Here is a 22378-nt window from a genome sequence, read left to right on the forward strand (position 1 = left end):
TAGTTTGCATCGGCGCATGGTTGCATCTTGCTCACCCCCAATCACATTCACATGCTTATTTCATGTCTTTTTTTCCGATATGGCAAAACTTAAACTTGGCAATCCGTCATTTCCTTGAATCGGCTCTACTCGGCCGATTTACTTACTCAAATCGGAAGCTGGGAGCGCAACGCCCGCGCGATATTGTGGCACGCCGTCTCTTCCCCCCCCTCTTCTGTGCCCACCTGTAATAGCCACCACGTATTATTTATTACACAAACAGTCTACTGCGTCTTGGTGCTCCGGACCTCCTACGGTAGTTCGGACACAAACATCCAGATGTGGGTAGCATTTTGCTGAGCTTTAGCGGGCCACGTGCAGGAACAAACTGGAGTTGTTATTATATTGCAATAAACTTATAGGTGGACCGCGCACAACCGCGGCCGAGTATAACCAGTTCGTCCGCACAAGAGTCTGCCAACCAGCTTGTGACCACTTGGGTCTCTGCCGACTTAGGCGCTATTGCTTCGATAGAGCCCAACAGAAGTGGAATCTACCCAGCAACACCCTTGCTCGTTACAGCTCAGGAACCACCATTTAGACAACGCTGCTCAATGAGTGATAAGCCCCGCGACAGAGAGGCTTGGCTCACGTGGCGCCTATTGGTACATACCATGTATCCGTATAGTACTATGTAGTAAGTGGCTCCCCCCAGTCTCGGACTTCACTATCACGACTCGCTGCCACCCAGCCACGCTGAGCCTCGTCCTGACCTCCGACCATGCCGTACAGCCGCACGCCTCTTTGCCACCTTCAGGGTTGATGCACGTTGATAGATCAATATCGATTCCGCGATGCAAGACATGTTCTCATTCTATATTTCACACATACACACAGTAGTACAGCGAGGATACGCCGCTACTCATCAACACATCAATCCCAACTATATCATATTCCAGACTCTATCCTAACCCAAACTCTACCCTAATCCTAACAAACACTACGTGACGTATTGTTACTACAATTAGAGTTTCTATATAGCTTAAAGGAAATTAGGATATTGGTTATACAGATGTGGGGTTGAATCCTAAATTATATCGAATTAATGGGATTTAACGGTGGATGAGATGGCGCCCATTGGACAATGAATGCCGTTCATCCCGCACCGCTTGCTTGTGCACTGTTTCTAGTCACGTTCGCTTGACCAGACCAGGATTGTGTGGGATTTAACGGCGGTAGGTGCGGGGGCGGGGTTATATCACGGCCCATTGGACAACGGATGCCGTTCATCCCGCACTTACCCCGGCACACCCACCTCCAGTCAACACGTTGGGTTGCTTCCGGATCCCAATCTCTCTTCGAGGCGAATGGGTTCAGAAGTGGGATACCACCGGAGACCCAACAGTCCGTTAAGAACCATGAGTGGGCGCCGGCCCACACCGCACTCTATTCCTCCGTCCCCGCCTATGCGATGTATAAGATGTCGTGGGCCGCGCGACGATGGTTAGACCAGCCGCCCTCCTGTTCTTTTTGCCCCAGGAGCAAGTCCTCGAGTTCCGTTATTGCTGGCCTTACTGATACTACACGTCCTTCATCATGTTGGCCAAGCTGTCTCTCCTTCCTCTGCTGTCCGCCGCAGTCGCGGCGACTCCCCTTCTTGGTGCCAGAGCCCCTGTGGCTGCACTCGACAAGAGAGGTAAGAGTGCCGGTTAAAGTGTCTTTGGAGCCGCCGCTGACTTTGCATTAGACGTGACCGTGACTGCTGGCGACTTGTCCAACTTCGAGTACTACATCCAGATGGTCGCAGCGAATGATTGCAACGACGGTGCTCCCGCCAATGCCACCATCACCTGCACCGCGGACGCCTGCCCCGACGTCCAGGCCAACGGTGCAACAATGGTTCAATACTTCTCGTAAGTTTACCTTTTGCAGTTACCGATTCCTAGCCCGGAGCTGATACAGACCTTTAGCGGTGCTATTACCGGACTCCAAGGCTTCGTCGCCTTGGACCCCACGAGGAAGAACATTGTCCTCTCCATCCGCGGCTCCAGCAACATTCGCAACTGGTTGACCGATTTCACCTTCGTCTTACAAGACTGCGACTTGGTTGATGGCTGCCAAGTCCACACCGGCTTCGCCGCCGCCTGGAACGAGGTCAAGGCGGATGTCTTGAGTGCCATCCAGGCCGCCAAGGCTGCCAACCCTAGCTACACCATCGTCGGGGCCGGCCACTCCCTCGGCGCCGCTGTCGTCACCGTTGCCGCCGCCTATCTCCGTGTCGAAGGCTATCCCATGGACATCTACACCTACGGCTCCCCTCGCGTCGGCAATGCGGCCTTTGCCGACTTCGTCACCGCCCAGCCCGGCGCCGAGTACCGCGTCACTCACATCGATGACCCCGTCCCCCGCCTGCCCCCTCTCATATTCGGCTACCGCCATACGAGCCCCGAGTACTGGCTGTCTACCGGCAACGCCACCACGGTCGACTACACTCTTGCCGACATCATAGTCTGCGAGGGCAACCACAACACCACTTGCAACGCCCGCCTCACACTCGGACTCGACACCCAGGCTCACTTGTACTACTTCCGCCTGGTCAGTGCCTGCAACACCGAAAGCTTCGGGTTCCGCGCGAGAGGGGAAGATATCTCGGATGAGGACCTCGCGGCGCGCCTCGCGGCCTGGGCCGCTCAAGACGTCGAGTTCAGCAAGACTTTGGATTAAACCGCAGAACCCCACTTATTAATAATGTACATACTTACGAACTAAACGGCACACATATCACGGCATGGACGTAAAGCAGGAGCAGGCTTTCTTTCTGGGGCAGAGATACTATCAGAGCATGTCGGAACCAGGATTTTGCAGCGTTCCCGTGGTTGGTACATATTTTCGCGTAGTAAATAGTGGTTAATTTTTCATCTTTGCCGACTTCCGACGTTCAAATCCGCCACTTCATTTCTCTCGCGTCACTCAGCGATGGGGGTGTTCTCGGCGCAACGACACCATGATGACAGTACCAGTACGGAGTATTGCTGTCGGGAAGCTCTGAAATATTTCCCGAAATATTTGCCACCGTCCGGGATGCGTAGGGAATTTCAGGGCCCGGAACCATGTACCTGACTCGTCACTAGACTGCACCATCCCGTGAGCCTTGAACAGGCAGTTTGGTCAGATTCAATGATACTCCCCCATTCCAATATTGGCAAGGCCCGCGCCCCTTCACATAAAGACCTATTTCAGCTAGGTAGCCTGAAGCTGTGAGCGGAACTCGACAGCAAGTTGGTCAGCGACACGTGGGGAGACTCGGTTTTGCGGGACGCTCTCAATGTCTCACGCACACTGCAATCGAAGGGGACGCTGAAGTCTACCTAATAACTGGATTCGAAGTCCAGATTCATTGAGCAATGTGGACCTAGCTAGCCGAAGCCAAGTCTACCTACCTAATTTAAGAGACCAAAGCGTAACCATGATTCTGATGTTTCAGAAATGCGGTCCATAATCGCAGCTATAGTGCCGCCGCAATAAGGGTATAACAAGGACACGACGTACGCCCAACTCCATAGTGGCCCGGGTCAAGGCCCCAATGCGTATCCTTTCCTAGTCCTCAAAGCCATCGACAAACCATACCCACTGGCCAGACAAGCTCAAGATCCACGGAAGAGGAACTGCATATCCTGAGGGCTCAGGGACTCCATAGCCTTGTCGTCGGCGTTGACAGTTGAGTTGATCATGTTCGTCTTCTTCTCCTGGATCAAAACCATGCGGCTCTCGACAGAATCCTCGATACAGAGGCGGGTGATGGTGCAAGGGCGGGTTTGGCCGATACGGTGGCACCGATCAGCGGACTGCCACTCGGCGGCGGGGTTCCACCAGCTGTGATTTTGTTAGCCAACGTCAGACCATAGGGCACAAAATACTTACGGGTCGACGATGAAAACACGCGACGCTTCCGTAAGGTTCAAGGCAACACCGCCAGCCTTGAGAGATACGAGAAAGCACTCGCAGTCCGTCTTCGTCATGAAGTGGTTGATGGACGCTTGACGCTGGGCAGGATTCATGCTGCCGTCCAGCATGACGGTGGTGATGCCGGCACGGCGGAGTCGCCACTCGATGAGCTGAAGCATAGACGAAAACTGCGAGAAGATGATGGACTTGTGAGACGCGTTGTCGGAGCGAAGCTTGTGAAGTTCATGAACGAGGAGCTCAATCTTGGACGAAGAGGTCCACTCCTCCATCTTGATCCGATTGATAATCGACGACTTCTTAACGTCGGCCTCGTTCTGCTCGATCTCTGGCTGCTCCAGGTCGATGGCCAAAAGAATGTGGCATTTGGGACAGTCGGGCTGATCGTTAGCCGCGAGCCAGGTTCTAGCACAGGCGCGACAGAAATCATGCTTGCAGCGGCTCCTGATGCAATCCTCAGCAACCTCGTCACACAGGTTGCACATGAGCGTGTTCTGACCGCCCTCGCCGTTCTTCCGCAGGATCAAATCAGGATGGTCGGCAACCTGGCGCATCTGCATGATGAGACCAAAGATGTTGGCGTAGTTGTTGAGCAACACACCCTGAGCGACGTAGGTATCAAATTTGCGCTGACCGTTCGTCATGATGCTGTTAGCAAAGTCGTTCTCAACTTCGCCGAAGAATTGGCGGTCTACGTAGACCTCCTTGACGGGAAGCTCCATGGAATCCGTGTGATCCTTCTTCAGGCGGCGAAGCATGATACGATCAGTCATCGTGCGAAGCTTTCGGAAAGCATCTGCGCCTTCTCCCATGTTGCCCCACTTCTGAATGGGCGTGAGCAACTCCTGGTTGAACACGGAAACATGCTGCATGCCGGCATGGTGGCACTGGCGGCATCGATGGTCATCATCGAGGTCCCAGTCCAAGCTGGCGCAGGGACACTGCTTGCAGAAGTACGAGGCGAAAGGCTTGACCTGTAGGAAACGGACCAGGGAGAAAAACTCGCCGATGCGGTTCTGCAGCGGGGTACCGGTCAAGCACCATCTGAAGTCAGTCTTGAGGGCGAAGCAGGCCTTTGCCGTCATGGTGGTTCGTGTTTTTATGCTGTGAGCCTCATCTAGTATGATGCGATGGAACTCAATCTGGTGTATCAGACTCCGCTCTTTGTAGATTCCATCCTTGCGGGTGAAGCCTTTCTCTTGTTTGCGGTACATGGACTCTAGGCTGTTGTAAGACATCATGATGACATCGAACTTCTTCAGTTCCTTGAGGCTGACGTTCTTTGCCTTGGCCAAGGAACCGTGATAGACAAACGTCTTGAGCGTGCCGTCAGTGTAGGCAGTGATCTCCGACTGCCACTGCATTAGGGCGACGGGCGGTACCAAGACCAAAGAGGGCTTCTTGGAGGGAAAATCGGACATTATCAGCGACACCGCCTGAATGGTCTTGCCGAGGCCCATCTCGTCACCGAGGAGGCCCCCCCTATAGTCGGTCTGCTCCATAGCAATCATCCATGCAACACCCTGTAGCTGGAACGGCTTGAGCTGGCGCGAGATTTGCTTGGGTTGTGCGATCTTGTCGGGCCTCAGAGGCGGCAAAGCCTCGAGCTCCTGCCACATGGTCAGAAGCTCAGGGTGATGATGCACTAATCTATCACGCTCAAGCTGACCTCGTCGCTTGGAGCCACGTTGAAGAGCACGTCGCCCACGAGACTGTCTGACAACGGCGTTCTGGAGGCGTCCATCACTATCGGACGCGGTGGAGACGGTCGAGGCGACGTTGCTAGCGTCGCTGTCATCGGTGGAAAAGCCCGAAAGGCTCGACAAGGCGTCCTCATCGTCAACCACAAGCTCTTCAAGTGCCGCAGGCGGTTGGGTGGAAGAAGAGGCTGTGTTTCTGGTCTGTCTGACGGGCTTCTTGCCCTTGGACGCCGATTTCTTGGGTTCAAACTCGTCACCCGAGTCTTCTTCGTCCGATGAGAGACCAAAGTCAGCGCCATCATGCTCGTCCTCACGCGCGGAAGCGGCCAATTCATCTTGATCTTCATGGTGAAGGATGTTCTTCTGCCTTTTCGTAGGTCGCTGCGCGAGGGAGATGTTGCTCCTAGCAGGTCTACCTCGCTGGCGGCCGCCAGATGTGACTCGGGCAGCAAGAGGTATGTCTTCTGACATTTCAGCGTCACTGTCTGTGATAGCTGCCTGGGTAGAAGTCATGTTGCTTCGACCGCGTCGAGTAGTGACGAGGGCATCGGGGTTGTCCGTTCCGAACTCCTCTTCCTGAAGACGTCTAGCAAGGGCAGCATCCGAAAGTCGAGTAGTCGTTTTCGCTTTGCGGTTCTCCTCTTTCTGCAGACGACGAGCGACGATAGCATCGCGGTCATTGTCGGAGTACTCCTCGTCGTCCTCATCATCGCTACCTCCAGTCTCAGACCGCTTGCGCTTGATGGGTGCCATAGAGTACTGGCTGCGACGGAGAGCGCGCTCACTCTGGAGGCCAGCAGCGGTGGGGAGCTGTACCTCAATCTTGGAGGCGATTCTGCGAGACCCAAGACCATCTGCGGTGATGGACGGTGCGGGTGTGGCGACATTGCTAGTTGCCGGGGTGGAGTCCTCGCTAGCTGAGGTGAAGTCGGCAGATGCAGCAGCAGAGGGGGCTGAGGAGACCGAATCATTGGCAAGGGAGGAATTCTTGCTAGGCCGGCCTCTGCCTCTCTTCGCAGCGGAAGGGGCTGAAGTGACAGACTGAGCCGGAACTGCAAGGTTCTTGGCCGAAGCAGATCTGGTGAGGCGGCGGCCTATACCAGTAGGTGGAGCAGCGTCGGGTGAGTCTAGGTAACGTCAGATTGAATGTCCTCTGTAGTTACATCCATGTGAATGTGCAAAGAGTGAGTATAATTTTGCGCGGTGTGAATACTTACTGCTTCGGGTGGAAGCCAGGCTCTCCTCTGCGGCGAGTGCAGCACGAGCACGGCGACTAGTCATTTTGGCGGTGGCCGTAAGCTTTGCTGTAGATGAACTTGTTGGATCGCACCCTCTGCACTAAAAAGACGAGGAAGAAAAAAGTTCCCTCAGGGCCCACGATTCACAACAAGATGAAAGTTTGATGTCGCTTGAATTGAAGGAAGTTGGGATGACCCGGAACAAAGTTTGGCTGATGGTGGCGACAGTCTCAGCTTATCGCCGAAGTAGCGTAGAGACTGTGTGCGCTTTGCCAGGGGGGGGGGGGGATTGGGATTGGTTGTAGAGAGAGAGAAAAAAGAGAATTGCTGAATCAAGCTGGCCTTGGATGAAGGTAAAGGTTGCGGTCTGAAAGGGCAAGGTGTAGATGGAAGGAAGGAGAGGGGGAAATGGTTAATGGCGGTTCAATGACTGGGTAAGGAAAGAGCCGGTCTTATTGCCACCAAAGACTCCTTTTTTTGGGTAGACTGGCTGGGAAGAGAAGAAAGCCGGACTAGAGGGGAGGGAGAGGACTCTGAGACGCGCCCTTCACTGGCGGGCTCTGTACACGAAGTCACATGATCTTCCTTTGTTATGAACAGTAGCTACCTAGGCAGGTACCTGGGCACCTGGGGAAAGGGCGTTGGCGGCAACCGAGAAAAAAAGTTTGTTAGCTGGTGCCCTAGCCATTTTGAAGAGGTGGTTCTGACGCTGTTGATGCAACCACTTTGACATGCTGCACGTGGAGGCACTGCAGCTAAGTAGCTTCATGTACCTACTTGACCCTGGCTGCTGGTTTCTATTGAGGTGGAAAATACACTTTCCAAGTCATTGGAAACCCTATGTGATTTAATTGTGTCGCAACTGTCCGGTTCTACGCAAGGTTTACAATAGCATTCAGATGCATACTTACTGTCAAACAAAAAAGGTGGTCAATGTCATGTCTAGGTAGGTATGGAGGAGCTCCAGTGTGACGATTCGATTTTGGGGGGGCGATCGATCCAGTCCCCGAAGTCTCCGGTGTAGTGGCTCCTTCCACCAAAAGCTGTGCCTGCCCCACATCTTCCCGTCAACTTGCTGGTCCCACTTCAATTAAAACCCCTGGTACCTGCTGTGCTGCCTAGCCTAAAATACAGTTTCTATCAACTCCTGCTTCGAATTCTCGCACGGCGTGCTTTCATAACGTGCCCACCCATGGCACTGCTTTGACACTCGGCTTAATACTCAGCTTGACAATCAGCAGCACAGTGCAGAACCAGCTACGCTCCAAACAGAATCCGAGGGCCTGGTCCCGTCTTGCTTGTATGGGACAAGGAGGAGAAGCAGCTTACAACAGAAGAAAGGTACGTCTCCACCTCCCTTCGAGCCTTTGTCGCCTCTTTCCAATTTGCCCCCAAGTCCCTTCGGAGCTGTGGTGTTCTAGATCTTTACTGCGATTTCCTTTTCCCTCTTTCCTGTTTTCTTCTAATCCAAAGAGTTTTATCTCATCGTCGTTCTTGAGGTTGGTTAAGCTCATTCCTACCCCCTACAAGCTTGAGGTCTGCCATTTGCCATTTGCCACAACAAGCCAATCTGGGGTTTGCTCAGTCTTGACAGTACTCTAATCATCCCATCGCTAGGCTTATCATCAAGCTTCATCGCGATAAGCAACTTTCAAGTGAGAGACGAGGAAGAGTCAAGGTTCATCAAGACTTGTTTCGCAAGATAAGGCTCCAAGATGGTGCGCCCGACTCGTCAGCGGGCTCAGGCTCAGGCCCAAGGCCAGAATCAGAACCAAGCACAGCCTGCCCAGCAAACCCAAGATTCTCAGCAAGATCAAGCTGCTCCGCAGACCCAGGCGCAGGGCGCTAATCGCCCCGCCCGCCATATCTCGGGACCGTGAGTATCTTAGAACCAGCCTCTCTACACCACATGACTGGCTAACATGATGTAGGCAATCTGCTTTGACAGACTACCTTGCTGTGGGCTCCCTTATAAACCACCTTCACCATTGTGTACTGACCACTCACTCTTCTCACAGTCCCACAACATCTCTGCAAACCAGATCCGTCGCAACGCTGACCAGCGTCGTGCTGCTGCCGCCCGAAGCCTCGAGGCCCAGGGTGGCAACAATGCTGAAGATGGAGAGGAGGCAGCCGGTCCTTCGACCGAGCCCACCGAGACAACTGAGAGCGCTCGCAATGAGACTTCAGCCGAGAGAGATAAACGCAAGAGGAAGGAGCAGCAGGCGCTAGCGAAGATCAAGGCGTCCAAGTCATTCAAGAAGCGGAAGCGCCATGCTGAGCACTTCACTGGCGTTTCCGAGGACGACGACGACTTTGCCCGCACCATCTTCAACCAGCGGGAAAAGCCTATGCCTGGCCAGATGGACAACTGCGCCATCTGCAAGAAACGCTTCACTGTTACGGCCTACTCGCTTACTGGGCCTGAAGGCGGTCTTCTTTGCGCTCAGTGCAGCAAGGATCATGCTGCAAAGAAGGGGAAAGGTGCGAAGAAGCCTCGGAAGTCACTTGGCGGCCAGGGCAGCCGTCGCAAGGTGCAGAGTAACATCCTCGACGGCACCTACCAGACTGGAGCCAAGGATTTGACCACACTTTGCATTGAGACGCTTGCCAAAAACGTCGACCTTGCCGACAGCTTGGGTGATCTGCCGGATAAGGTTGTCGACAAGATTGCTCGGCTCTTTTCCAAGCGTCGACTGCTCACTCCGGAGACGCTTCCACTGTTCGTGCAGCCCTCGACCTTGACTGTCAAGATCTATGACGGCGCCAAGCTGGGTCCAAATGACTTTGAGGGCATATTCCAGACCGCCAGCGGTCTTCAGCATTTCAAGGCCCGCAACGCCATCCAATTCAAGGACGAGGTCATGGACTATCTCTTGACACGCGACACCAAGATTCTGTCCTTCAACATCCACGGGGCAAACTTGCTCAGCGATAGTAGCTGGTCTATGTTCATCTCAACAAAAGGTGCGGACCTGGAAGCCATTCAAGTCTACTACACGGATAGACATTTTGGGGACGAGATACTTAACCAGCTTTCGATTAACTGCCCAAAGCTGAACCGTCTTAAAGTCTATCACAACCAGAAGGTCACGAACATCGGCGTTAGAGCAATTGGTGACATCAAGACTCTGAAGCACCTTGGCCTTCATTTACAGCATGACATCAGTCCCAAGAGCCTGTCCCACATGATATGTGGTGCGGGACAGTTATTGGAGACGCTTTCCCTGAGAAAGATGCCCAAGTCCAACGACGAGGTTTTGACTGCCATCAAGAACACCTGCCGATCCCTCAGAAAGCTACGCATCACCGACAGCGAGGACATGACAGACGAAGGTTTTGTCGACTTGTTCACCGACTGGGAAAACCCTGCCATCGATGTCATTGACTTCCAGAAGTGCCGACATCTTGAGTCCACCAACCCTCGCAACAACCCAGACGGGGTCGGTCTCTGCTCTGACGGTTTCCGTGCCCTTATGAAGCACTCGGGCGGCAAGCTCAAGAATCTCAACATTCACGCGTGTCGCCACATCAGGCGCGACGCCTTCGAGGACGTCTTTTCCAAGGACGATCAGTATCCTCATCTCGTTAAGCTCGAGATCAGTTTCATTGAAGACGTTGACGACTTCGTCCTTGGCCGTATCTTCCGGAGCTGTCCCAACGTTCGCGAGATCAACGTCTTCGGCTGCATGAAGGTCAAAGACGTCAAGGTGCCAAAAGGCAAGGTCCTTGTCGGAGTCCCCAACGCCATTGGAATGGTAATTGAGGGCCAAGATGATTAGGAATCGAGTCGTCCCGAAGAAGAACGTCATGCATGACTACCAGAGATGGGTGGCTGTGGATCTCAGACTCAATGGCTTTTTGACCGTCAGGTCCTTTGCATTCATGCCAGGAATTATTTTACATTGAATTCCCGCTTATAGAAAGAGTGGTTCTGTCCGCACCGGCAGGCGTTTTCATTCGGAACAGGGTTGGGGGCGTGATAGCCAGACTTGCTATCGAAAAAGTTCAAGGTCAATTCTGATTTGTATCATGGGTCGTTACGGCCTCGACGGGAACAATCACTAAAATAAATTAGCAATAACGGACAGTGATTGACGCGTGTGTGCTGTTTGTCTGCGTTTACGTAGGTGGTATCTGAATCATGTCCGTGTCCCAGCCGCTGCGGAGCAAACAGCCCACTGATTTGCGACTCCGGGCCTCCCGGAAACGTGGAACACGGACAGAAGGTGGCGGCGACTAAAACACCGCCACATCGCTGCTGGGGGTAAATGGATTAGCTCAGCCTCAACTCCCTGCATAATACGATGTACGTAAATAGGTAAGGCTGCGTCGCGTTCAATGTCCACGGGGCATGTTATCCACCCGATCCACTGACTTTCCGTGTCCAATACAGCATTTCGCGGGCTGTTTTTCGTCCACGACCAGCTTTCTCCCGTCCCTGACCGCCATGATACGTTGCTCTTCTTAGCTGTTTCCCTCTCTTTCCCTCGGTGTGAGTGAATGGATGGATCTTGCTTGTTCAAAATCGCCCTCCGTAACAATGTCTCGTCGTTGGGCGCGAAAGGTTGAGCGCTGCTGCTGCACTCTCGCAACCTACATCCCTTTGACCTTCGTCTACGGGTTGACCACCTGGGCCGTTTGGGTGGATGTCGCCATCGGGTCAGCGCCCTCGAAAGCTTCTTGGCTCGGTGAGTAGCATTTCCTGCTCCGTCGTGCCGTCCTCGGCCCCAACTAACGATGCCCTCAAAGGATCCGCGTCGTCCTTCGGCGCCCTTCTCCTCTATGGCTTGCTCAACTGGTCTTATACCACTGCCGTCTTCACAAGTCCAGGCAGCACAACGAACGATGATGGCTACGGCATCCTACCGACCGAGGCCCCGCCGGCCGCCACCTCCTTTACCGTTAAGTCGAACGGTGAGTTGCGATTCTGCAAGAAGTGCCAGGCAAGGAAACCGGACCGCGCCCATCACTGTTCGACCTGCCGTCGGTGCGTCCTGAAGATGGACCACCACTGCCCTTGGCTGGCAACCTGTATCGGCCTCAGGAACCACAAAGCTTTCCTACTATTCCTAATCTACACGACGCTCTTCTGCTTCTACAGCTTCTTTGTCTCTGGCAGCTGGGTGTATATGGAGGTCATTAACAACACGACGTATGTTGAGACGCTAATGCCCGTCAACTATGTTATCCTTAGCGTCATTGCTGGCATCATTGGCATCGTCGTGGGCGCCTTTACTGGATGGCACATCATGCTCGCGAGTCGCGGCCAGACGACGATTGAGTGCTTGGAGAAGACGCGATACCTGTCGCCGCTGAAAAAGCAGATGCAGCACCAGTTTGTCGCCCAGCACAACGGCGAGGGCATCCCTCTACCCGCATACGGGCAGCAGCTCCTGGACATTCACGCGAACGCCCTTCCGGGCATCACACGGCCAGAGGAGGGCGAGGAATACAGGGGTCAACCGGGCGGCTCGAGGCCGATGCATAATTCCTATGAAGAGATGGAACGCGAGCGCGCGAAGAAGCGCTACGAAGAGTACCTCGACGAGCAAGACTCTGAGAAACTCCCCAACGCTTTTGACCTTGGCGCGAAACGCAACCTTCTGCACCTCTTCGGCCCCAAGCCTATCTTGTGGTTTATTCCTATCTGCAACACCACCGGTGACGGCTGGTCATGGGAGCCCAGTCCCAAATGGCTAGCGGCGCGTGAACGGCTTGCTAGGGAGCGCGAGGAGCAGCGTGCCCGAGAGATTAACGCCGGCTGGGGCACTGATGAACCCCCAGCATTCATGCAGAACGCGCCTACCAAGCCGGATGGCGCAGGCCGTCACTACCTCACCTCGCCCCCTCCTAATGCCAATGGTGCACGTAGAATGCCCTCCAAGGCTGACCGGGTGCTGGGGCGTGACCCCAACCTCTACGCCGATGGGTTCCAGGAATCGATGCCGATGCGGAAGCTTAGCCCGCGCGGCCGCGCGCTGGAGGACGATCTCGAAGGCAGCGACCTCGACATGGAAGACCCCGTGGCGGCGGAGCACCGGGCATTGAACCTCGTCACCAATGGCGGCTGGGGACGCAGTGGCGCCAGCGGAGTGTTGAGAAAACACAGCCCAACTTCACCATCGTTCAGGGACCAGCCAAACAATGACGATGACGTGGATTAAGAAAGAGACGGCTCAAAATTGGGGCAGCAATTACGACGCGTTTAGAAAGTGATATTCGAAAGCTTAATCTTGTCATTAAGATTCCCATCGAATGGACTTAGGGCATGGATGCGGCATCGCCTTAAAGTGTATACCAATTTTGTGCATGTGTGTAAAACTTGGCGAAGGAAAACTCGGAAACGTAACGTTCGAAGCATCCGAGATGTATAATGACGTTGAACTCGCTCGAGGGACGGTGTTTGGGGTGTTGGATTCTCGGTTTACGTGGTCCGTCATGGAGTAATATCATGTGAGGGACGAAATGCAAGTCTTCGATAGCGTCTATATCCATTATGAATACCAGATTACATAGATTACGTTTATGCTCCCGTCCTTGACAGTCTTTTCTCGTGGCGTGATGTATTTGGTAATTTTGAGCTCTTGGCGAACGCTACACGCAGTGTCCGCTGCGCTCGATTGCTTCGGTATATCAAAACAAGATCCAGGTGACGTCCATCCGAGGCAAGAGGGCTATTGGAGCAGCCGCCTTGTATTTGTCTGCTGGATTAGCGCCGCGGGCATCCATGCTGTCTCCGTCGGTTGTTAGGTCATATTTGAAAACTAACTGATGCCTGATATATTTGTACCAAAGGCTTTGAGTCGTTTGGCCTTGAGCCCTTCTTCCCTTGCTACTTAGAGGCGGCTTTGAGTTATGCAGCTACAAATGCAAGCCAGAGACAGCTATTTAGGATAAATGGGAGACCATGTCAGTGGCTTGTGGCGAGTTCGCAAGAGCGAGCACTTCACCAGCAATTGGGACTGAGGCCGTTTAGGGTGTGGCCCATGATGTATGCCAACAGTTTATAGCCTCCTTCGACGCCCAATCAGGCCTTTTGCATTGGTATTGCAGTGTTTTTGATGAGTATTTGCCGATTGTACTCCTCGAGAGGCCTGCAGTCTGTCTTCTTAACTGAGCGAGCAATCGTTGAACCGATGATTGCTACGATGACAGTAACACTTATGAACAACCTCTTATGGTTCTTTCTATACTCACGGCGCGTTTAGATGCAGGCAAAAGGTTCTTCTCAACCCTTTCTAAGCAATACAGGCCGTGTAAAGTAATTAAAAGCATACCTTGTAGGCAAGTATCGACGCTAGGCTGCAAACGCAAGCAATTTTCCAGAAGATCAACATACTTGGACGCCTCTTGTTTCACCACTGTACCCTTTGCCAGGTTTTTTTATTCACACCGTCGTGCAGGCGGTATTGATTGTCTTCACAATGTTGATTTGTCTTTCCCCACGAGAATTTTTACAAGCCCAGATGCAGCAGATGGCAATAGACCTTGACATGCCTGCTAAAGGCTTCAAGTCACAGCAATCAATCAGGGCACAGGCCTCCAGAGTCTACCTTGCTTAGAGAAAGGATTTTGCAATCCGCGCATGGTGTTATGATGAAGTATCATAGATCAACTAGAGTCAAACGGCATGTTATCTGCGCTGCGTGTTTGGCTCTTGTTCAACAAAGAATGCCAGCTCTTTCTGCACCCAGATTGAATACCCAAGGTGCTGGTGTTATTCTTCCAAATGTACCAAGCAACTCAGGTTCCGTAGGGGTCTTCTAAGAATCACACGTCCTCTGTAGTAAGCTATGGGAATGAGGAATACAACTAGCTCGAGATGTTTACTTCGCCAGGGGGTCAGTCACACACCTAGTTAATCACCCACTACCATCCATGGAATATATATGGATGCAAGAAATGGAGACAGCTCTCTCTTAAAACTAAGGTGAACATGCTAACGATCAAAGTTATAGGCATCTCAAGAGACCAACCCGAGCTTGAAGGGAACACCCATATAGTTGTCGTCTTGTCTCGTTACTAGCAAGGAGGAACGCTTACAGGCTGAAATTACATGCCACCTCTACACATTTTGAGAGACCAGAATCACCTTATACTTCCTAGTAAGTTGAAGCCTAAACATGTGGGCGCGCCTGTATGACATAGAGAAGACGCATACCAAATTCAGCTAGCAGACAGATGGCATCTGTTCACTTACGACTGTAACCCATTTGTTCTTCAAGTGGTAATCCTCGTGAAATCGGTATTCAGTGTATTGATCGAGTATAATGAAAGAGACTTCAACATTCTGTGGCGCAATGTTTAGGGTGGTTGCCAATTGGTTGGTAGGCCAGGTCTATACAATCCAAACGCATAGAGGTAGCAGCACAACTCTCCCGTTCGAACCTTTACGAGCCTTCAGACTCGACAACTCCTGCGACCAGGACCTAATGCCCAATAGATACATCATTATAACCTTCTGAACTTCAGGTTGACTCTATCGTGATTGTAGTTTACTAAATAGCCGCCCAAAGAAACAATGAAGTTCATCAAAGTTGAAACATACACTTCGACCAAAAAGAACATACTTCAGGGCATTTCCATAAGGACAGGAACGAGGCAGCAAACATACATATTGGTTGCAACTGAGTTGAAGACACAATCAGAATATGAACCGGGCCAGTCTGTTGTGATCCATGATCCCAAAGCTCGAGACTGGGAAATGTATTTGGCATGGATCTGATGGATTGACGTGAAATATCCTTCATACTCCCTGTTTAATGAACAGGAGGGACTTGAGACTTGCGTGACTTTTGTATCACGAGGAGCAGCAAATATGCACTCCAGGCAAAGACTTAGTAGGAACCTACCACATGAACAGCAAATCCCAAACCAGGGCTTAGTCCACCTTGATCAATTAAACCAGACTTCGGAACTGGAGGTTGAAAGCCAACCTGCATCTTGAACGTTGTCAGCCAACCCGCCTCGCCTCATGCAATCGGTTTGCCAGCCGTGGACTCTCAAATCCGAGTCCAGTATTGAGCTCCTCATGACTGTGTAGAGTGACTGACAAAAGGAGAGACAATCTGGGCCTCACGGTATATTTCGCCTTCGTCGTGGTTGCCACTGCTAACCTTCCCACTCATAAGATTGCTCAATGAGAGTGTTCGGATATATCACCACAGGAACCAACCTTTTAGTGTTGAATTTACGACAACAGAGGCAAAATGGGAGCAAATTGAGTTGGAGCTCGCCATGAGCTCGAGTCATCATGGTCTCCTCGAAACTCAAATATACTACCCAATCTACCCAAGTCTCACACTGGGCCCTTGCTTTCTTTCGTCCCAAGAATGGCCGAGGATAAACTTCTGCCATCCAATTGTCAAGAAGAAACATCAACGCTCACATGCCAGACCTTCCATATCATGAAACTGAATTGGCCTCTCCATATCAAATCCTACTTCAGGACTTCGGTAGGAACACCCCTCTATAATCTATTATCAGACTCGAACAACCGTCAATGTTTCCAATCCATTAGTGACACATAGCCATTTCCGACGCTTGTGTCGGAAGATGTCCCGAATACCCACATCCTCGGCCGTCTTGCACCAATTCCAAAAGACAATTGATAATCCTCAAACACGCCCCCTTTTCTCCCCAAGGACGCTCACCCCCTCTTCACCAAAGTGCATTCCACGCCAATATCTGGCAATGCACTGACTCCATATCCCGCGAACGAGGATCCATGATTCCCTGCCTTACTACAAACTTCGACAACATCCCTCACCCCTCCCGGCTTGACTTGATCGTCAGACAACGCGTATCCTTTTCGCTCATTTACAGCAGACCCCGCTCAATACCCCCTGCTTGGCCTCCCTCAAACGAAACACGCCACCGCGTTCATTTGCGTGGGCGGGTTTACGTTGAGCAGAACACGCACTCGCAGACTGGAGACGTGCTTCATATTACAGCTAACACGTCTCGCCGGCCGATCATCAGTCACTTCGTCCGGGTCTGGGCGCTTCGGGCCGGAGTCGTTGTATAGAACAATGATCTCAACTGTCATGATTTGAGAACCTCACACACTCCTGTCGGCCTCTTGTTTTCGGATCCGTTTCCTCCGTCACGGTTCCGGCCGCGCTGGAAGTCTACTGCCACTGTGCGTTCCGCCTCTATTAGAGACAATCACAAACCACGTTAAGCCCTTATCTCCTTCGCCATCTAGTATACCCCAAGTGAATATTGAGTTCTGCTAATCTATATGTGTCACCCAAGTCCACGGCATTTCTATTGAACCCACCGCGAATCATGCCACGATCCCAGAGGGCATCGATCTTGGTAGGTAGGTGCGTCAGAAACCTGTTGGTTCCGCCGTCCCGGTCCATGATAAGCCCAGATACTGTTCGTCTCTGTTCCATGACCCGTGCTTCCTTTCATCTCTCCAAGGCCTGGACCCTTCTGTACTGCTTCGTCTCATCGATCAATACCCCACCGATGTCGCAGCAGGCCAGCGAAAGGCATTTGCATTGCCGATGGACTTGGGTGAGGTCTCATTTGTTCGGGAAAAGGCAGAGATATAGGTATGGGCTCATGGGATATCAGAGATTGGGATAGAATTCGTATGCTCAACCAGTATGCCTCTGCATGAGTGTCTCCTCCGTCGGCGACCAAATGAAGATTTTGCCTTCACTCTCGCAGCGCACAGTCTAAGTCGATCCTCGGCTCACAACCATCCTCACCGCCCGCACCAGAAGTCATACGTTCAACAGACTCCTGTGCGACCTCGCGGACCTGCTGCGCTGCCAGCATTCGACATATCTACCGCCTCGTCTTCCTGCAACACCCCAATAACATACAAACCGTCGCTCCTCAAGACGAGCTCTCATATTACACGCTAAATGGTAGTCACGCGCACAACCTTCACATCCCCCTGGTAATATCATCAAACGCAAACAACCTCACAACGGCTAGCAGCTCGAAGCCTCATGCACAAAAAGCCCGCGGAATATCCTCACGAGCTGCCCACGTATCACTATGCCGGTTACTGTCCTACCTCCACGGTTCTACCCAGCGCCCCTCTCCCTCGACTGACTGTAACTCCCACAATCGCCTTGTCGCGTTTCCTTCCCCTCTTACACACTCTCGTACAGACCGCGAGATCAACCGGTTGATCACCCTCCTCCTCAGCCCCAATCTCACTTACGCAGTCTTGTCTCAAACCCATACCTCAGTGATCCCAGCCGTCAGCTCATCCCCCGCCCCCTCCTCCATCTTGGCCATGCGTTCCCCCCACCCTCCAAAGATATAGGCAGGGTCAGTGATCCCCAGTCCAGGCCAAGGGTAGCTACTGCGAGGCTCACATCATCCATCACCCCAGTATCACCGCCCATGGGGTGGCGTGGCCCATTAGTCAATGACATCTGATATCTGAAATCACAACATATTTCAGAGATGCGCCATGGAAGGCAATGACTAATACCTCGTTGGATATCATGTCCCGTTACACAGTCCTATTCTGCAGAAAACCGCCCACAAACCTCTCATATATCACCGGCAGATCCAGTAAGTCCCGCTGGGAAGGTGGGTGGGGGGGTACAAACGAGTGAACCATACCTAATGAGGCAGCACTCAAAAGTTGACACAATATGCCGATCCAGATGGGGCAGTATCACGAACCAGTGACATCGAGATACTCGAAACCCCTTCTCCGCCTTACTCGATCTCCTCGTGCCTTTCGTTACATCGTATCTACCTCCGCTAAGACCGCACCTCACTCCGCAAGCTCCGGGGTCTTTCATCCGTCAACCCCACCTACCTTGACCCTTCCATCAACCTCATGCCAATCTCAAATCGCCTTGCCGTCGGACCAACTGCATCCCCTTGTTCACTGGGGGGGGGGGTAACCTGCAGGACAAAAGCACCCAGAAGGTCAACACCTAGCCCCACAAATCGCCATTAATGCATCTGACGAGCTCAACCATCTGCCTTCCTCCTCTCGCACCCTATAGCATCACGATCCATAAGCCACATCACTCCCTTATCCCCACGTGGGTTCCGAGTCAAAGGTCTTTCGTACGTCCGCGGTCGAAATCGAGGATCGTGTACGACTGGATGGGCGGCCGACAGATGAGGGTCCGAACGAATTGTCCAATCCACATGCCGAGCGAGCACAGTCCAATAACCCCCCTGTCCGCATCCATGACAAACTGCCCACGGTTTCTGTCCCCCTGACGCCGCCGCCTCAAGGTGAGCAGTCAGGTCTAGCCTCTCACCGACATGTTTGATGTCTGCCCTTGTCCGCCACACCCCGAGCCTACCTACCCTTGAGCCTCTGACCAACCGTCAAGTATCACATCACCAGGCTCAATGACCGCATCCACGCGCCCCCTCCGTGACCCTTGCCAGACTGCTGCCTTCTACTGACCCTCGGAAGCCCCTCCCCCTCTCCCTGCTCGATAAAGCCTGCGTAATTGTCTGCAAAAAAGCTGACGAAAGCACTAGGAACTGCCGCTAACGAAGGGCCAGCCCGTAGGCTGTTGCTCCCCCTTGCTCATGACCCCCCTGTTCTGCATCTACCCTCCATCAGGAATTTCCATATTGGTATTTTCCACTCAAAAAGCCACAGGCTGCCTCACTTATGAGTAGCCCGAAAGGGCTCTCGACTTCGTTATCTTCGTCTCCCCTGTTGGCTTGTGACATGCGTGCCTTTCTGCCGCCACTGCAGTCGTGTAAGCAGGCAGCTCTCACGCAACACGTGTCAAAAAAGAAGTGTACATTGGGGATGCTTCGTCCATGTCGGTGCGAATCTCGCGTCAGACCTGAGGCTCTGCATGGGCGCGGGAATGCACTGCGTCATTGTAATAGAGTGTCGGCTCGACCCATCTCGCCTCGCCCCTGATGTCCTGCCAATGGCACCGGCACACGGACGACGCCATCGCCAGGGGCCATTTTGACAGTCAGGTGGCTGGGGGGCCGTATATCCTAGTGATAGAAACATACCCCATCGACAGAGATAGGGGCACCAACATCCAGGTGGTCGGTGTCGATCGAGACCGCCTACAGATCCCAGTCTCCAAGGTACAGGCTCCTCTGAAGGGGGGGAAGCCAGACACCCCTGAACGAGGCAGCGAGGGTAATCTCGCTGGCTTTCGCGTAGTTCTGCCAAGAAAGAGCCGTGTAGTGCCCTCACAGCACTTTCTGACCTGTCTACCTGCGCTACTGGCGACGAACAGGACCAGCAGGGATACGATCAGCCATGAGCAGTGGGAGCTGTCTAGTGTCGGGGCACTTCCTGGGGTACGGCAACGGCGCCAACGGCCATATAAACGGATGAGCGTTGCATAAATATCAGATCCGACTCGTTTTTTTCTAAAAAAAAAGTGCCGCGAAAAGCAAGACAAGGATAGAAAAGAAAAACCCTCAGCGCAAAGGATAAGCTGCAATGGCTAGAGGCGACGGGTCAAATCTCACCCATAGTGACGTGGCAGACCATGCCACAAGGTCTCTCGAGAATCACAAACATCATCAGCAGACTGCCCTCCGATGGACACTAATACCGGAGTATGCCAGAAGCAGAACGCCGCAGGACCTCCATGCGCCCTCGCTTGCCCAGCTGCCTTGTGGCGAGCAAGCTGCAGTGCCTCTCCCAATGCGACGAGAATCCGCAGTCGCAAATGACTGCTCACAAAGGTCCAAAGGGCAGCCGTCGTCCTCCTTGCTGACATGCGTGAGGCATATAAAATGCGATTCTTCGACAAGATAGAGACGCGCATGCTGCTGCTCATGAGTCAGATGAAGGCGCCAACCCAGGTTAGGATGCCTGAGCTGAGGTGAAGCTCCCCCCCCGGGTGACCGGGCACAATAGTGCCGTCCTCCTCTCCACAATCACCTTTATCAACACGAGACGCGGGGGCCATGCGTGTTGGCGGTAGCTCGAGCTGACAGCTCAGGTTGTACAAGCAGAAGGAAGCAACGCGTGATTCGGTGAAGGTACGGAAGTCGTCCGCCTCACCGACCTTCACTGAGACCCTCCCCGGTACCTGCTAGTGGCATCGCTGCTATGGCGCCGTCGATAGGCGTTCTAGCAGCAACGTACTCGGCAAAACGGGTCCCGTGACGCTGGCGTACGCCTGCAGGCTGCACGACGTGAAGAAAGCAGTAAGGCGGCAGGCGGATGGTTGCGAGACAGGGTGGGAAGAGCGAAGTGAGGTAAGTACGCGGTGTGTGTAAGGCGCAGCAAACAACTCTCTGCAGACATCCATACACATGATGGATGGATGGATGGATGGCTTCCGCTGCAGACCTAGTCCGGCTGTGTAAATGTAGGCAGACAGCCATTGCATGGTGCAGACGGCACCTTAGCCACCATGAGACGCGTCCGCGGCGCAATAGGCATCAGCCATGATTATCAGCGACCGTTTCGGGACAGCTGCACATTCCAAGACTCTCCAGCGTAGCAACGCGTCTTCTGAGGTCCGTACGGGCGTACAAGCCCCTCGGAGCCGCCTCTTGATCCCGGAGCGAGCGTCGATATGACAGGTCACAAAGCCCTCGGTGGACATTTGGTCGTCAACGTAGCAACGTCGAGGGGTCCGGCCCGGTATAGAGTGTGAGTGGTGCGAGCCGAGAACCGATCTCCTTGTCTCGAAGCCCGGAGACACTAGTCTGAGTTGCCTGATCCAGAAACCCGTGCTGCAAGAGCAAAAACGTGTGGCGGAGAGCCGGGCTTCGCGGTTGGAGGGCACGGTACTCTGACGGAGCCATGGGCCTGATGTAAGTAGGCCGCCTTTGCAGTGTGGCGACTGGTGAGAGGTGTGAGTCTGACTCGACTGACAGAATTCCTTCCGACGGCGTTGGTGGTGTCAGACTGGATGATAGTGATAGTGGCGGGAATGAGTACAAGACAGGGCCAGACACACGGGATGGGTTCGGGGCATGATGTGAGGTTATCGTGAAGCTCACTCGGCGCCACAGCGCTCGGCAGCCCCCTGCTCCGGCCGTCCACGGGCGGGTCGAAGCCGAGGCCCCGGGGCGAGTGCCAAGACGGCGGCGGCGGGCCCATTTAGAGGGGCTACTTCGGACGAAAGTAAAAGGGAAACGTCGAGAGAGGTGGACGGAATCTGGTCATAACGGGCGCTGCATGGCTTGATGGCGGGCGCTACAGAGAGAGACATGAAGCCGGTGTTTGGACGTGGTTGACTCTGAAGTCAGACCGTACGCTCCTCGAACCGCGACCATCTCCACAAAAAGGGGGTAGGGGGCGGGATGCTTCGTCCTGAGATGAAGCTTAACGGCAAGGGCCCTACCCTCATATCCTATAGTACCATCCGTCAGAACCATTAGGCATATTATAGGGTATAGCTGGGGGGTTAAACGTCTGAGTCGTCCGGCGTTGTGAGGCCAGGTCTTCAGCCAGGATGGGCCGGCCACATCAAAAGACATTGGGTTTTGGAAGTTCGCTTGCGCATGGAGAAATGGCGGGTTGTTGGCGCGTGCCTTCCGCACAGTAATGCC

At 53.3% G+C, this 22378-nt stretch overlaps 5 protein-coding genes across 5 annotated transcripts; 3 read left to right on the forward strand and 2 right to left on the reverse strand.

Moving 5' to 3' along the window:
* Window positions 1-1575: 1575 nt before the first annotated feature.
* On the forward strand, window positions 1576-2703 carry GLRG_04873 (lipase; the record flags this gene model as incomplete). The annotated part of the gene is made up of 3 exons (XM_008095558.1): window positions 1576-1675; window positions 1727-1892; window positions 1950-2703. The coding sequence occupies 3 exons, from the start codon at window positions 1576-1578 to the stop codon at window positions 2701-2703; spliced, it is 1020 nt and encodes a 339-aa protein (XP_008093749.1).
* A 920-nt stretch (window positions 2704-3623) lies between these two features.
* On the reverse strand, window positions 3624-6923 carry GLRG_04874 (SNF2 family domain-containing protein; the record flags this gene model as incomplete). The annotated part of the gene is made up of 3 exons (XM_008095559.1): window positions 3624-3852; window positions 3901-6769; window positions 6860-6923. The coding sequence occupies 3 exons, from the start codon at window positions 6921-6923 to the stop codon at window positions 3624-3626; spliced, it is 3162 nt and encodes a 1053-aa protein (XP_008093750.1).
* Window positions 6924-8595: 1672 nt separating this feature from the next.
* GLRG_04875 (uncharacterized protein) lies at window positions 8596-10662 on the forward strand (the record flags this gene model as incomplete). The annotated part of the gene is made up of 3 exons (XM_008095560.1): window positions 8596-8756; window positions 8812-8839; window positions 8899-10662. The coding sequence occupies 3 exons, from the start codon at window positions 8596-8598 to the stop codon at window positions 10660-10662; spliced, it is 1953 nt and encodes a 650-aa protein (XP_008093751.1).
* Window positions 10663-11423: 761 nt separating this feature from the next.
* On the forward strand, window positions 11424-13047 carry GLRG_04876 (DHHC zinc finger domain-containing protein; the record flags this gene model as incomplete). The annotated part of the gene is made up of 2 exons (XM_008095561.1): window positions 11424-11571; window positions 11633-13047. 2 exons carry the CDS (start codon window positions 11424-11426, stop codon window positions 13045-13047), a joined length of 1563 nt encoding a protein of 520 aa, XP_008093752.1.
* Window positions 13048-19821: 6774 nt separating this feature from the next.
* Window positions 19822-20184, reverse strand: GLRG_04877 (uncharacterized protein; the record flags this gene model as incomplete). The annotated part of the gene is made up of 1 exon (XM_008095562.1): window positions 19822-20184. A coding segment is annotated over one exon (363 nt), but the record flags the coding sequence as incomplete, so codon positions are not given.
* Window positions 20185-22378: the final 2194 nt, after the last annotated feature.

Source organism: Colletotrichum graminicola, assembly GCF_000149035.1.
Source record: "Colletotrichum graminicola M1.001 genomic scaffold supercont1.16, whole genome shotgun sequence".
Taxonomy (NCBI): Eukaryota; Fungi; Ascomycota; class Sordariomycetes; order Glomerellales; family Glomerellaceae; genus Colletotrichum; species Colletotrichum graminicola.